We start from the raw sequence: 16,184 nt of genomic DNA, 5'->3' as shown, positions 1-16,184 counted from the left end.
ACGAAGACAATTTTCATTTTCCATAAAGACCCGCAGTTGCGATTAAGTTTATAGATGCAACCCGATCCACCACGAAGTAATTGACTAACCTCATCGCCAAGTTAGTGAACCGGTTGCAACAAAGAAAGATGCATCGGGGGCTTTAGAATGAAAGTGCTGGGAAAAAAAGAGTGAACAGGAGCCACGAGGGTGCAGGAGCTCTGTTGCACCCCCTGAAGGCCTTGTTCTTCTCCGTTCAGGTGGCATCGACCTATCCAGATGGTAAGAACCGATCGTACCATCTCGTGGAACTTGTTTCTCCGATCACCAGGGTTCGCCAGTCGTTGGTCCAGTCCAGCATCCCCTAATCGACGGTGCCTCGTCCTGTCGGCGGATGCTGGAACTACATTGGGGGTTGGAGGCGGTGCACCCTCTGCGCAGGGCATCTGCAAACAATAGACGCGTGCGTGTTCCGCGCGATGGTGTCCTGTCCGTGGGTGCTAATTTCATTAAGTACAAATGCATCGGCGCAAGTGATAAACAAAAAGTGAGAGACAAATAAACAAGAACAAAAAATAACCACATCAACATAAATCAAGCTACCAGGAGGATCGAATAGCAGACCATCAACCAGCATCAACCAATCAGGAGCACATGAAACCCTTGTCAAATCGCTAGGATGTAACATGGCTGTGATCAGCGTCGCTCGTAAACAGTGATTTATTTATGAGGATCAGTGTAAGAGGGCGATCGTTTAAAGAAATAAGTATAGTATCTGAACTGGATGTTGCTGATCCGGTTCCCAGGAGGTTGCAAAGGGTAGTAATGATTCTATTGGAGGGATGACCTGTTACGCGGTGGTGCGCAAAAAATATTGCTGATCCTGGCTGCGTTCGGGGGGATCCTGCGCCGTGCATGACCGGCGGCGGAAAGAAATTCGTCGGTAAGTGTTGCGGTTACTATTGATTATGTTATGCTTGTCGATGATACCGTTCGGCGGGTACGCGTTACTCACGCTTCGACGATGATCATCGAATAGGCGGCGTTTTCATGCAAACGGGAGCTGTCGCGCGTCCGAAGGGGTTGGCTGGTAGAACTCGAGGAGAAGGGAATTAAGGTCGGAACCGACACACGTGAATCCCTGACGACATGAGGTCGTATGACGGGGAGAGCAGCTCGACGGAGGACGACGACAGGAGGGAGGGTCTTCCCGAGGCGCACTTGCAGCAAGGATCCTGGCAGAGGTCGGCTTCTCATCCCACATGGGCTTGGGAGCACCGTAGCACTGTGGGTATCAATATTTTTATTAGCACTCAAAATTACTAGACTATTATTCAAAACAATTCCTGCATTCCCGAACGTCTTTGCATTTAATAGAGAACAAATGAACTTCTATGCATCTCTCTTTAATTGATATAGATATCTTTTATTTTGCATAGAGATCCGCAGTCTAGTTATGATAGTTTCGACTGCAGAGTTAATAATTATGATGTAGCAAGAGAATCCGCGAACGCGTCAGAACTGGAACGGAACGCAGAAAAAGTAAACTGACAATAATAACAGCTGACAGACGTTCGAGGGCTCTCCCGAGTACGTTGACCCCGCGAGAATGAGTGTGTGCGCGCGTGAGCGACAATAATACGGCAATTTAGTGTGTGTCACCTTACGTTAGTATTTCATGGAGTATAGATATCAATTTAACACATTCTAATCCAAATTTGCTAATTGAATGCGAACCTTTGCAGCATCCGCTACCGCCACAATCCACAGCGGCACTAGAATCCATGTACTCGGTGCCAGGAGCGTCTCATCCAAGTGTATCCGCCCCTCCAGCTGGCTACTCATCGGAACACCCTCAAAGTGCACCTGGAAGGAGGACTCCCCTGGGTGCCGTCGGCCTCGGTGGCTTCTATTTTCAGCAGCAACCGCAACCACATGCTTCTTCCAGCGCTCTGTCTGATGAAAACAGGCCTGACCACGAGAGGTACTCGATCCTCTAACGAGGACCCTATTTCAACAATTGCCTTTCGCAATTACTCGCTACAATACTATAATATTACCGGCTCACTTTTCAAATACTACTTCCCGCAGACCCGGCGCGTCCAGATTAAACTGCCCGCCGAAATCGAAGACCACCAGACAGGGGAAAAGCATGCGTTTGAATATTAATGCGAGGGAGCGCAAGAGGATGCACGATCTGAATGATGCGCTTGATGAGCTGCGATCTGTTATCCCGTACGCTCATAGTCCGTCCGTGAGAAAGCTATCGAAAATTGCCACCCTCCTCCTGGCGAAAAACTACATCCTCATGCAAGGTAAAACGAGCATCAACATTTTATCTTGGTTTCTTGGATACCCTAGTCCCTTCAGTCGTAGCACCATTGTGGACTGTTGTTCAAAAGAAGGGACTTTAAAGTCACCGATCGTCACAATAGCTGTTCGCCCCACCCCAGTTTCACAATTTATGGTTGCCGGGAATGGGGTGAACAGCCGTTATGCCGCTGTTTAGGGTCGTTTCTGAAAAACAGGATGAGCTAGGAATTATCTCACATCTCTCCAGCATATGTGCAATAATAATTCTTCTAAAAATCATCGTCAGGAACTTGATCTCGAATATTTTCTGTCAGAAGAAGTTTGATTAAGTTCAATCTGAACATTTTTTGCCAGAGGGCTGATGTCTCACAGATTGGATTCTCTGCAGGTAACGCTCTGGAGGAACTGAGGAGAGTGATAGCTGTCTTGCAATCGCCGCACGCTCACACAACCGCGCTGCCACCCACACCTGTCTCCTACGACCTCTTGCATGGCTTCCCGGGCAAGCTGTTCCAAGGTGTGCAGGACATGCCGGGACTTCCTACGAGCGATCCTCAAAGCGTCACAGCCGGCGGACCTCCGACCGACGGGGCTGTGACCAGCGGAGAATCAAACTAGGGATTCGGGCCTTCCTTTTCTTCGTTTAGTTGTAAGGGATGAGACCTGGTGGCGGTAGCTAGATGGAACGTAATGGATGCTCAAGACCACTTCCTCCCATTATGTCTGCCTATTTTAGCGGAGCGATAGAGAGGGGCTAGATTCTCCTGTCTATACAAAATACCTAGAACGAACGATCTTTGAAGTAATCAAAACTATTTGTATAACGAGAACAGTTTTGTCTTTTTGTACACTCTTACGTCGAAGACATGTAGCAGGGACAGTGACCTTGAGCGGCCAATTTTCGTGCTGACTATAGCGTCAAGAGTATCCAAAGATTTCATACTATAATACTGTAATAGAGTAACGAGAAATGGTAGAATGTTTCGAGAGTATTCGGGTATAGCGCAGAATGTTCGATCCTCCGGGATCCGACGATCGAGTTTAAGGATCTAGTCTAGAATGTTAGCTTTGTAAGAATCCTGACGCGGGACTTGAAAGTATTAGAGGGGAATTATTTCGACGTCGGCGTCCCCGGACGCCGTTCGTTCCGAGTTCGATAAACATGAAGTCAATACTAGATACTAAGGCAAAAAATTTCGATGAAAGTATTAGCGGTTAAGTAATTAGCGGCCAAGACAGTAACGAACGGTCTACCATTACTAAAACAGCAATAAGCGACAGCATATTTCTGTCTCTGGTAAAACGGGACGTGATTCCTATCGAAATCCACCAAGTGATCGAGTTTCGTACGATTGTTTCCCTTTTTATCAAGCAAACGCGAACTGCCAGAGAGAGAAATGATGTGAAAAGGATTAGGAATACAATTTCCGAATCCCGTCCGAGCAACGCGATAGTAAATATAGCATGTGATATATGTCGAGATATTATATATATATATATATGATATATTCTAATCATACAGATCTTAAATATTCATATACATAATATATATATAGATATATATATATATATATATATATTTAATAATTCGAATTGAGCTATCGATTGTATAACTTATTTATATACATAATACGTTTATTAAGAGTTTACTACGACGTGCCGAGGATTTAATCGTTTCCTTTGATCGCGAGGATCTATGGAGTTTAGAGAAAAGGACGAGTGTCGGTATAATTTATTGATCTTTGACTGTAGGATCGTCAGTCCTTCGAGAGGGCCCGACACGAGTAATGAGAAATTACGTAACGAAAGCCGTTGAATGGCAAGCAATAATTACTACCATTATTTGTATGGTGATTTCTAATGACGACGCACCAATAACAATAAACGCGTGCGGATATTACTAACGAAGAGAACAGACGAACATGTTTGTTGTAGAGTGTAGACATCACTGTTTAGTGCTCGAATAAAATCTATTTAAGAAGGTTACTGATCAAGCGAGTGCTCTGGAAGAATAATTACACACAAACAAAAATGTTATCTCATAATTCAACTATTCAACGAAAGATGAAGTGACTCGAGAAACATTGAATTCTTTCAAAGCACTCGTTCTATACAAGCTTTATTTCTTAAAAGCATTAACACGTTCATTGTCCCATGCGTCATATGTGATTGACAGTCACTGCCAGTACTGAATAACGTTTATTTGAAACACATGAAAAGTAGAGCTGATATAACAGAAACGTGTTGGTCGATGAAAACAGGAACAATAGAAAAATGATAGCTAGACTGCGAATCTGTTAATCGTTCGCACTATTTTCAATGTCATCAACTCCATTTTTTAACAATGCACAAAATCAGTGATAAATAATTAAGAACAGGGAAAGTAAACATTTACACCACGCGTACTGATGTCAGGATGCTGAATACATGGACAGTGAACGTATTAAAACTAGAGAAACCGGAAAACTTTCTTAAAAAATCTTACAACAACTCGTATATTTAAATATCGTTGCTCTCCTTACGCAAAATTTCCGCTCCTCCCCGAAAGATTAACACGCCGTTTATTTTAAAACGAGTTCATCGCTAAATCCGCGACTCTTCGTTTAATCTTCAATGAAGTTATCAGGAAGTTAATGATTCGTTGGTTGTGATTTCTGTATTAACTTTTTCAACGCCGAATGCAACGAACTTTGTATTGCCGCCATGATTGGTGAAGGGGGCGATCGAAAAAAAATGCGGTTACTCTGTTTAAACGAAACTGAGCGAATTCTGTAGCAATACCGACAGCGATCCTTCACGAGTGATTAAATCAAAGAGAACATTTATTTGCAGTGATGGGAGATCAAGTGCAAATTAAAAAAAAAGATAATGTTATCTAAATCACAGTCTACGCGACCATCGGGTGGCGCCATCTTAGCTACGGCGCGAGGAACTGGCAATTCGACTGTCCTCGCGCTTTCGTTGTCGAAAAAATTCAATTGCTTCGTGTATTAGAAATTGTACGCTACGTGGTTGTGTACAATAGACGAGGAAATACGTGGACACGTGCTTTGCTAAGCTGATATTAATTTGCTGCTGGTGATTTCTTGGAGAAAATAAAGTTTGGTTCGTCTATGATCATCTACGATCGACGGGTGGCGCCATCATGGCTGCTGATTTGCGAAGCATTCACTCGATCGTCTTCCGTCCTTCTGGGAGGACCTTATGCCGTGCGTGCTCGCTTCGACGGGGTTTATTGTGTGCGTGCCTTGTCGGTGGCTCAAAGCTGGCCTGTAAGCTGCTGTTGCTGGTGCTGCTGCGCGCCATGGTGTGATCGTTTGATGGCTCGGTGCTTGTGTCCCACGGTAACCGTTTCGTGAAAGAGTTGGTCAGTGCCAGGACCACGACGTGCCCCGACCGGCTGGCAACCCGTTGGCAACTTGGAAATGTGACGATCGACAGTGAACCGGTAAGCAGCCACGAACCTCATCTCCACAGACAGCTGAACCCGCCGGTCGCGTTTCCAACTGACGACGACCGTTTCTGTCCGGGTGACGTAGTCGTTTCTCTTCGGATGATCGGTCACGAATCGACAAAATTCTACAAAGCAGAGATTAGAGAAATAATCGTTGGTGACAGAGACAGCCATTCCACGTACCGACGTTTCTTTTCTCCTTGGAGAGAGAGAGACCTTACCGTTCACCCACGATTGTTTTTCACGACGTTGATAGGTTATGATGTCATAATCGTCCCCAAACGAGTCTCTTTGTCCTCGCCACCGTGCTACTCCGTTTTACCTCTCAGAGTTCCCCGTGTTCTGGAAATCAAGTTGAAATATTCTACGAGGGGATAGTACAAGGGAAACATTGCATTCCTTGGTGCAGCGTGGCAAGAGAGTTCTAGCGAGACTTCGGTGCAGTTTAGTTTCGAGTACGCACCGAGTTCGTAGCGTAATACATTTTCTGTCGCGAGTGGGAGAACTAACCTTACCTTCCCGATTGGGCGAAAGACACGACGGGGTCGCTATTGGTAGTCCTTTCTACGTACCTGTGTGGCACGCGAAAGATACCTGCATTCTTTGTGGGGCCGTGCCTCCAAGAAAATATTCCATTTTCCTTTATATTTTTCTCGCTGCATTCTCCAGGAATCTGTTCGCGGAGTTTTGAACTTGATGCGCGAAAAGGCATGCGCCCACGCTGTAACCGCTCGTCGCCGAAAATATCGATGCGGTGACTGCCGGGAAGGACGATTTTCGCGACCGATGAAAACCTAAGCGAAATGACGATTCTCTCTCTCTCGATGTCGACTCGAATCGTTTCCTGTTACCCGTCGCACGATATATCGCTGCGATCAGATGAGCATACGCTGTCACGTGCGAACAGTGCAAATATCGCCAGTCGATGCTAGCGCGACACACCATTGGCCAGCCTGCGCGATCATTTTCACTACGGTTTCGTACAAGAAAACACCTTGAGACAACGTTTGATTCATTGTCCAGTGATGCACTCTCCACGCCGAAGGATTCACTGCGGCCAGTATATAGGACACGCGTACTAACTGCATAGGAAACGGTATCGTGCTTCTGACCCGGCAAGGTAAATAACAACAAACTCTTTCACCGTATCTGTGCATGCACACGAACCTGGCGTCGTGACATACTATCTTCCGAGCCTGACTTCCGGTTTACTAGGTTCGCGCGCTATTTTTCATATTGCCGATCAAATATTCGTTCTCAACGTCTTTACAGAGTAACATTGGACGTAAATACACACACTGGCTAAATTCACTTTTTAGTGAAATTGTGCTTAGTGAGGTTGTATGGGGTAATTGTGGATGTTGATATGAATACTTAGAAACAAACTATTATACATTTCAAGGATCTATTTATTGTTCGTTTGCAATGTGTAGCTTCATGTTCCCATTTGCAACGTTTAGGAGATAGTATATAAATAATAACAGCTCTCAAGATGGCAGACTACTGATCTTAAATGGCTGACTACGTGACTACTAGCATGATTACCCTACATGTTTATACATATATCGTCGATTGTTTAAAGCAAAGATCAGACAACTTTCAAAATCCCAACTTATCTAGTTTGAGTGCGTATTTGTACAATTACGAATAACGCAGGAAAGGTTATCATCCCTATTAATGAAATAGTACTTTGTCTCATTCTGATTTTGGAGAAATAATATTTAAGTTTAAGATCCAAAAGGACAGTTTAACATTAATAATTGTACCCTCCATAGTGCGAGTATGCACACAGAATAATCGAATCCGCTAACGAAGCTCCACGTCCAATAAGCAGTTTGCGATTACAGCAACTTCATTCATCAAAGGGTAATGGCAGTGCTGAACACGATCAGGTGTTGTCACAGCAATTCAAAAACCCATGTTTCATAGGAATGAATGTAGGTTCGATAACCCAGGAAAAGAATTATCATATCTGCTGGGTTTGGAGTATAGTTCGTGAAAAATAACCCGCGGATGACGCGTTTCCGGTTATCTTATCACAGGTGTCCAAAGGACGTACGATTCGTGTGACGTACATCGAATGATGAAAATTATTTCACTTGCGATTGCGTGCACTAATGAATATTGAAATAACCGCAAGGAGGCACGTAATCATTGTTTTTTTTGACGTAGGTAACGTCCGTCTCGAGGAATTATGTTATAATCAAGACATTTCTCCGAGCAATAAAATTCGCGCCTGATAGCGATGATCTTAACGAATAATTTCCGGAAATTGATTATGTCACTTTTCCGAGTAACTCTCTTGACTGAAACGAACATGGCGGACGGAAGAAACTTCTGTACAGAATCTTCAGAGCTTTTCGATCTGGAAATAAATCCGAACTGTGTGATTCATAAAATCACTGGTCAACTCTCTACATTGTGATTGCGATAAAAATACGTGTAACCCATGTCCTTACATGGGTCGCAACAATGTTGGCTTATCAACCACGCAACCAAAATTAATGTCTGCCCGATGACGAGTCACGCCGTTATCGATATCGCGGCGACACACGGCACTGTTTGCGCACGTGACTCTCGCCAGCCTCCATATTCATATTCTGTCTGTCAGTACATGACCTTCAATAAAAAAAAAAATAGTTCTCGGTCAGATTTTGAATAATTTTGTTTCGCTCCAAATGAAAATACAAACTTTACACACTCTACACCAGTAGCGAAGAAAATACGTCCGGGAATCTCGTTGTGTACGAATCGAGGGGCTGTAATCGGGTAATGTCAATACGATATCCAAAAAATATTACACACAGAATATACAGAAAGGTCTGTTTGTTAGATTCGGAGTAAGATTGATGCAGGAATGCGCGTTTCCGCGAGGATTCGAGTGGATACAGATTTTACATCCCGTTACGAGATGGGATAAGAAGAAGAAAGAACAGAAGGAGGGTGAGCGATACTCAACATTAGCCGACAGATATTTTCTTATCATATGCAGATATCGCATGCGAACATTCTTTCGCTACATAACGGCAAATACGGCCGCCCCATGGAAAACTTTCTAATACCCACGTTTTCAGTTGAACCATACAACGCTGGAAACCATCTCACCTCAGAATATAACTCTTGGGAATTGAAAAATATTAATAACTATTTTGTAATAATGCGCAATGCAAGGTGAATCACGCAGCACCTTGAGCACAACACGCTATTCGTCATCTGGAAATATAAATTAGACTAAGAATGGAATCGAAAGACCGATTGAGGTCAGCTTCATTGGGTAGTGGGACAGTTGGGTAGAAGATAACAGCAAAGTGTAATGCTGTTAAACCCGGGGATCTACCCGACAAGAGAATTGCACGGAAAAATTGATGACCCCTACGGTCATCTTTTGTGCGGCTTAATTGGGAGCATCAGATTTCCCTCTTCTTTAAATTGAATTCCTGTCTGGCAGTTAGATAGGGATTGATCGCGCGCCGGCACTCCAATATTTTTTTTTCGCCGTGGAGAAGATGATATTGGATCGTAAACATAGGGTAAACTGGAATTCGTTGGTTTAGCAACGCCGTTTCGAGCTGTTTCTCTCGATAGTTTTGGATTTATTATTTTTCATTAACGAACTACGCGGGGCGGGCGGGCGAGAGTGTGCGTCGAGTGAAAAATGGTGAAATGAAAGAGAAGGAGGGAGGGGGAGAGCGACCGTCGGAGAACGGGATAGGAAATGAAGAAGAGAGGAGCAAGAGAGGGAGAGAGAGGAAAACAAAGCGGTCACAGCCGCCGGGACAACAATGGCGCATCGACCCGCCAAAACTCGCGCCGATGCGCAGAAACCGGAGCTTACAGTCTCCTCTGCTCTCGAGAAATATTTCAACCATTTCCGCCCGCTGCCAGCTCGACGGTTATTTTATCAACGTAAATGATTCCCCGCTAAAGAAGTTAGATCCAGATAGATCGACTTCATTCCTGGAATACTCTTCGCTCTAGAGTCGATTGAAAAGGAAAAAATGGCGTCTACTCGCTTCATGCGCAAAGGCATGCGCAATGCAGCCTCTGGGAACGACCGAGTCTTGACTAACGTGGTAGCTTTTTTCCAGTTTTGCTACTTTCAAACAAAAAAAACTAGATAATTGATTCCGATCATTGGAATTGAAAATCTACAATTATAATTGATCTGCGATTTTTGGCTGTTGAATCAAACCACCGATGGAAAGTATGTCCACCATTTGACGTGGAGTTGTAACAGTATCCTATAACGATCCTCCTGTTAGCAGGATTACTAGATCGAAGTAGAAAGCAGAGTAAAGACTTCCAGGAAATCAGCCAGGTTGCAAATGCACACTTAAAAATGCGAGTTTTTACCACGGAAAGAGGAAAGAAAGTAGCATCGTGCTCCCTCCAGGGCAGTTATTTCGACGAAGCTGTGGCGAGGCCTGCGGAGTATGACGCGCTATCATGACTAATGCAGCGCGCAAGAAGTCAAAGCGTAGTCTGTCGTCTCGCGATTTTATGATTTGCTTTTATTGCGATCCACCCACGCGGAGGACTTTTTCGGCCGGTGTAATCGAGGGTAAAAATAATCCGACTATCATCGGCCTGCGAGAAGTCCTGCAACATCGAGCCAAATCGGGAGGAGAAAGGAACCGAGCGACTCTGCGGAGCCGAAGGAATCGATTGATTCACGGTGCATCCTCCGCACGGGATCAACTTCTATCAGGTGTTTGCTTTGTCCAGGAACAGCCTTCGCAGGATAATGGAGTATTTTTTTTCCCTGGCCTTCAGGATCGTTGGACAGAGAGGATCGGATCGAGGACGATCGACGCCGTTCCCGGGCCGATTTCGCGATTGCTTGCGATTCAATGCGCGGCAGGTTGTTTCCTGGAGGACTCCTTGTCCCGTTTCGTTGCCGTGCACGAGGCAGGACTGAGAAGTATGGTCCAGGATGGATGAAGATCAGGTGCCGTGGTTGCCAGGGCAACCGGCATTGATCCCTCCCCTCTTGTTCTACCGTCCTTTGCGTCTCTCCTCCACCACACATTATTGGTATCTCTCTCTCTCCCTCTCTCTCGCTCTCTCTCTGTTTCTGTCAGCGAGAGCACACAGCTGCGAATGCGAACATGGATACAGCGGCAGATAAGCAAGATGCACCAATAGACTGTAACAATGTTTCCTCGGTGTTCTTGTGTATCCTCTCCTGAACCTCTTTTTCACACGTTTTCGGAGACTCGCGTTCCGATAGATCGAACCTAGTGTTAGAGACTTGTGATCCGATTCCGAGTCACGATGAAAGGATTCGGGGGATGCAATGTCGTGGGATGGCCGAGAGGGACGGAGAAAGCACGCGAAGGTCTTAGAAAGAGGCTGTGGCATTTAGAGGAAGGTGGTGTTGCCGAGGGACACACCGTGAAATCGAAGACGGGAAAGCGGGTCTCAAGTGAACGCTTGCAACAATTCGGGGGAGGTGGGATAACTTATGGCTAGACTGCGGACCTTCATGCAAGATTAAAATGGTTGGCAACGATTGCGAGAAACAGTGACAGAGTATAGATCTTTGTTTTCTTCTTTAACAATCTCTGAATGTGGCCATATATCCAGACATCACTGTATAGCATTTCGTCTTGACAACGCTTCGACTGTTGACTATGATACCACTGCAACGACTATAGCGAAGTTCCGCGAACGGGCCGGTAAATGGAATAGAAAGTGCAATCGAATAGAAAGAAAATGGATCGCGCGATGCATCTCGGCAGGTCATTGGAAAATAAAGTACCGTTTTACGAGCCAACCTTGAACCGAGCAGAGCGACGATTAAAGGCAGCCCGCGTGCGCAATAAAACTGAACCCGTCGTTTCGCAAATCCGCGCCCTCCCATCCCGCGAACAACCTACCCGGAATCGCAGATGGACCGGGAGGAGGACTCGTGTGCCGCCCTTCTTGCCCATGGTAATCCCGTGGTCCATGACCCTAACCTATCCTAATCTTCCGCAACCGCGAGGAGGTTAACCCCTGACCGCGGGGTCAGCACTGGTCGTCGACCGTTTACACCCCGAAGGGAACCTGTGAACAAACGACGACAAACAAACCCGTTTCACTGCTCCGTGGGCCACTCGTTAGCGGGAAAATTGAAAGACCTCTGTAGGGACTAAAATTCACTTGTGGCAATGAAGAAGATCTACTTTTTACCACGTTTTTATTATTATATATATATATATATTTTCATCCCATCAATTTCTCAACTAGGATTGTTAAAATAAATCTGAAAAATTCGGCCAATTATCCGAGTCGGTGGGCCAGTTCCGTGCTTTGATCATTGATTTTCCCGAAATCTCAAATCACTTTCCACGGTTCAGCAATAAAATTCGCAGTTCAATGCAGAGTTATGAATTTTGCTGCACCCTCTGTATCGCGTCTCACCCCGTCCGACGCAATTAAATTTATGACCGGTGGAGTAACGGAGGATAAAGTGAACGGAAAGTCGAGAATTCCGAGTCACCGTTCGCTCTTTTTTCCTCCTGTGCGCGCGCGTGCGTCCGGTGGAGTTTAAATTGAACGGTCATTAGCGCATTCCACAAGTGGAGATCAATCGTTTGTTCTTTAAATCGATCGGATTTAACAGCACTCGTAGGTCTTTCAAGTGGAGCGTGGAAATCGGAGGAGGGGGAGAAGCGAAGTCTCGGCGGAGATTAACCGCGATCCACGGTAAAAGTTGGGAATTAGGAATGGTCAGGTACATGGGGAGAATCCACCCACACCCTCGCACTTTCCGAGGCTGCTGGTACTGCGCACGTGGCGACCGTCTACTCTATGTACATAGTAAGTTGTCGAGGATCTACAAATTGAACAGGGGCGAGAGGATTAGGCAGCTGGATCTATCTAATCTTCTCTAGGGTGCTCCATCCACTAGATTATTTATAACATTCCGATTCCTCTATTATCGTAACCACCCCGACGTGTTCGGATAAACGAGGTTACACTGTGACATAGTTTGCAGGTGTTCGACAAGTTACTGTCCCTGCACTATGTCATCGGGACGTCTATTGACTCGGTGAGCACTCGGCCCCAACCTGGTCTGTCTTGTCTTCCTGGCACCCTTCCACCGGAGGCTCGATCATCGGTTTTCAGTTACTCTGATATAAACACTGGTTAAAGGAGCTGATAAGCCCTCAATCTTTCCGAGTGAAAGGGACACGATTAAAGTTGTTTTCTTCGGCGCGATACCATCTCGAGTGTAGTCACTTTCAGCGAATTTGATGGTACTCTTCCGGAGAACGGCACTGGCCATTCTCGGGACCTTTTAAATGCCATTCCGCGTGTTACCGAACCTTTCGCCTGTAATTTCTCCTTTTACTTCGTTCCTTCTCGATTTACAGTACAATAACAGACAATGAATCATCCCTTAATTAAATTGCGAACTTCGACATCTTTCTGCGATTTTGATACTTGAATGTTTATGACGCATCATTTGGGATTAGTTAAAGAACATACGTATATACGTCATAAATAACGCAAGCAACAAGTCCGCCGATCCAATGAAACAATGGAAATCTTCGATCGTCAGTTCTGTCAATTAAATTAATCGATCATGATCGATCCGACAATCTAGTATTCACTAGTTCGCGAATACTTCACAACCCATTCGGCCGTGCATGACTCAGTATTCGCTATCTTATCGACGAGATTACGTTCCCAGAATGCCGTGCACGTCCCGCCTAAGTACACATTAAGGAACTCGTGTACGGAAAAGTCTTCGCGAATTCGACCGGGTGGAGCGAGGATAGAAATGTTCGGAGGGGTACAATGAAGTACAGTCGCTCGTAAGCAGAAACAAGAGCCAAAACAAACGACGTTGCAGGAGGCGGACTTAAATCGAAGACGTCCCTGCCCGTTTTCCTCCTCCACTTCTCGTTGCTACGCTGGTAAGTGTCCTCCGCGTTAAATTCATTGCGTCTCATAACATTCGAATTCATGAAGTGAAACGCGATAACGGATTTCCATATAGACTGGCGTCGAGTGCGAGCATTGTGCCGCGCGAAGGACGCCGGCGAAGCGAAGGGTGGATAGCGGGGATGAATCTATGCGTCTGCTTCGACGGAATGTGGCTCGAAAATTATAAGGCTCCCGCGAAAACTGGTCTTCGCTTCTGGGATACTCGCATTGTTCTCTAATTTACCGTGGCCAGATACTTAACCCTTTACCTTACAATTTCATTCCAACGCTTCGGACTTAAACGTACTTCATTCAACACTCTAAATATCCATCGATCCGAAAATATTTTGCATCGCTTTAAAATCAGTGTAAACTGATTTGCTGCAACATGAAAATCAATACGATTCCCAATTCCCCAGAGTGAACACTTCTCGAGCAGTAGAACGCATCCGGGGGTTTCTCGAAATCATTGCAGGACGCATCGAAAATCGATGCGACGAGCTCGCCACGTTCACTAGGAGGAACATTCTTCCATTTCGTCCCCGTCGCCTCTAAAATTGATGCGGTTTCGACACCGTTCCATCTAACAATGGCCGTTGTGAAACGCTCGCAATGCTCGGCCAGTCAGCTAGCCAGCCAGAGCCAGCCAGCCGGTCGGCTCGAGCAATCTCAGGATGGTTTTGCAACCGTGGCTTGTGCGTTCGTTCTACTTGCACTCTACCTTACCGGTCTAGTCGCCCCGGTAGACTCTCACGTTCGGATTGGTCTCTGATAAAACTCCCAGTTCTTTTTCACGCGGAGGACCCTCCGCATCATCCCTTAGCAGGACCTCGGAAAGATATCCACACGATTCAATAACTCTTTTCATCCGGCGGGTGTCGTCGTTAATTGAAGATTATTAATCTTCCTCGCACCTGTGAGTCACGTTTAGCCGTCTCTGTCGACTCGTGGAAACAAGACCTTGCCCGTTTTTGCGAGGGAATGCAGAAGAAGGTGGTCCCGGGTGGGGGGAGAGGAGCATGGGAAAGTGGAGGGACTTAAGTTCGCGGGAGACGCGTGAAGGACAAGTTATTGCAAGTTCTTTCGCGCGGGGCTAACCTCAACCGCCGAAAGTGGGTCACAGAGGCCTGTTCTCTCTTTGATCGGCGAGCCTCCACTGTTCGACGTTTTCCTCCTTTTTCCCCCTTCTTCTTCTTGCTCTTCTTCTTTCTCTTTTATCCACCCCGGTCCAATCGATGACAACGCGACACGCAACGCGGCACCGAGAAGTTTAATTGGGTTTTTCTTTCGACACGAATCGTCCATCGGCCAGATGTTGTCTCGCCGAGACGGCGAACTTACCGGTGAATCCACTTGTAGCGTTTTATTGCAAGGAAATTTCTTTCCTAACTCTATCTGCAGTAAATTCGCCGCCATCCCAGACGTCCCGGCGCTGAACTTGTCGAGGGGAAATCGCGTTTCATGGGACCTCGCCGCTGGGAAACCGAATTCCAAGTCTGTAGTCATTCGATTCGATGACTCGCGGAACTGGGATTACCCTGCCTCGATTCCTCGGAACAAGAGAACCGTGCACCAACGCCCACGATAGTTGCACAGCACTATGGGCCGCAAGTGTTCACTGTAAACCGTAGAGGTTTATGCGAATTCCGGATCTCGTAAACACAGATTTCGCAAGGTCGACTTCAGATGGACACGCGTTCCGAGTGGATTTCCTGAAATGCAGAAAATTCAAGTTTAGACGGCTTGTAATCCTGGGTCAGAAATGATGTACTAAGTATTTGAACGACGTACAAAATGGTAGATAAAAGCAAGAAAACCTGTCTGATGGAAAATTAGAATATACATGAGGTTGTATCTCAGAAGTGTACAAAATGGCGATCGAAAGCAAGCAACACAAGAGATGTCCGACGCAGATACTCGGTCACCCAGAAGCTCGCGGCCCGTGGAATCCGCTTTATCCGATACATTAGATATGTAATAGAGCGTGTTAAAGAATCGCAGTTGGTTCGGTTCCAATCCGAGTAGCGTGTAGAGAAGACGATATCCCCCGGAAACCTGTGGCTCGTCCGGTCGGTATCTTCCATTCCCGCTCCAAGAATACACGCGGGCGGATTAACTGGTGTGACGGGAACAATGCACCGGTTAACCGCGCGACGCTTCCTCCCGTTTGTTTTGGCGGCGGGAGTCCGCGGGGTTTTTGCCCGAAAACGCGTGTGCCCCGCTCGAGAATTACGTCATTCCGACGAAACGTGACGAGTGGGTGAACACAACCCCCGCCTCGGATCCTTGACGCATCCTGGCACGTACGTTTTATGGTTTCAACACGCTCGCGCAAATTGTGGGTGGACGGGTGCGTGTATATGCGCAGTAGTGGCTGCTCGCGTGTCGTACGAGAAAAGTTGCACATGCAACCCGCGCGTAAAGCGAGCTCTGACGAGCCACCACGGTATTTTCGCTGGTCGTCATCCGTACGCCGTGATCCTACGTCCGAGTGACGTCAGACGAGACGCTATTTCGGTCC

General features: G+C 46.2%; 2 protein-coding genes across 3 annotated transcripts in view; both read left to right on the top strand.

The window, feature by feature from the left end:
• Window positions 1–385: 385 nt before the first annotated feature.
• Oli (basic helix-loop-helix family member olig) lies at window positions 386–4,273 on the top strand. Its single transcript, XM_076434510.1, has 5 exons — window positions 386–922; window positions 1,019–1,266; window positions 1,725–1,963; window positions 2,071–2,294; window positions 2,681–4,273. Exons 2-5 carry the CDS (start codon window positions 1,129–1,131, stop codon window positions 2,908–2,910), a joined length of 831 nt encoding a protein of 276 aa, XP_076290625.1. The 5' UTR covers window positions 386–922; window positions 1,019–1,128; the 3' UTR covers window positions 2,911–4,273.
• Window positions 4,274–5,598: 1,325 nt separating this feature from the next.
• The window catches only part of Axud1 (AXIN1 up-regulated 1), a 34,015-nt gene continuing 23,429 nt past the window's right edge, over window positions 5,599–16,184 (top strand). Inside the window, exons 1-2 of one of the 2 annotated variants that reach the window (XM_076434486.1) lie at window positions 5,602–5,740; window positions 6,770–6,866. The gene's annotated coding sequence lies outside the window, so the exon portion shown is untranslated. Of the gene's footprint in view, window positions 5,741–6,769; window positions 6,867–16,184 lie in introns of both variants that reach the window. The other variant, XM_076434484.1, reaches the window with a different exon arrangement.

The sequence above is a fragment of the Lasioglossum baleicum genome, chromosome 12 (genome assembly GCF_051020765.1).
Source record: "Lasioglossum baleicum chromosome 12, iyLasBale1, whole genome shotgun sequence".
Taxonomy (NCBI): domain Eukaryota; kingdom Metazoa; phylum Arthropoda; class Insecta; order Hymenoptera; family Halictidae; genus Lasioglossum; species Lasioglossum baleicum.
Note: the sequence above shows the minus strand (reverse complement) of the source record. Positions and strands in the feature narration are given on the sequence as shown.

Excerpts from the sequence above, each read along its gene's own strand:
- Oli (XM_076434510.1), top strand. The coding sequence starts at position 1,129 with ATGAGGTCGTATGACGGGGAGAGCAGCTCGACGGAGGACGACGACAGG. Across the intron at positions 1,267-1,724 it reads CTTGGGAGCACCGTAGCACT|CATCCGCTACCGCCACAATC; the intron begins GTGGGTATCAAT and ends GAACCTTTGCAG. Across the intron at positions 1,964-2,070 it reads AACAGGCCTGACCACGAGAG|ACCCGGCGCGTCCAGATTAA; the intron begins GTACTCGATCCT and ends TACTTCCCGCAG.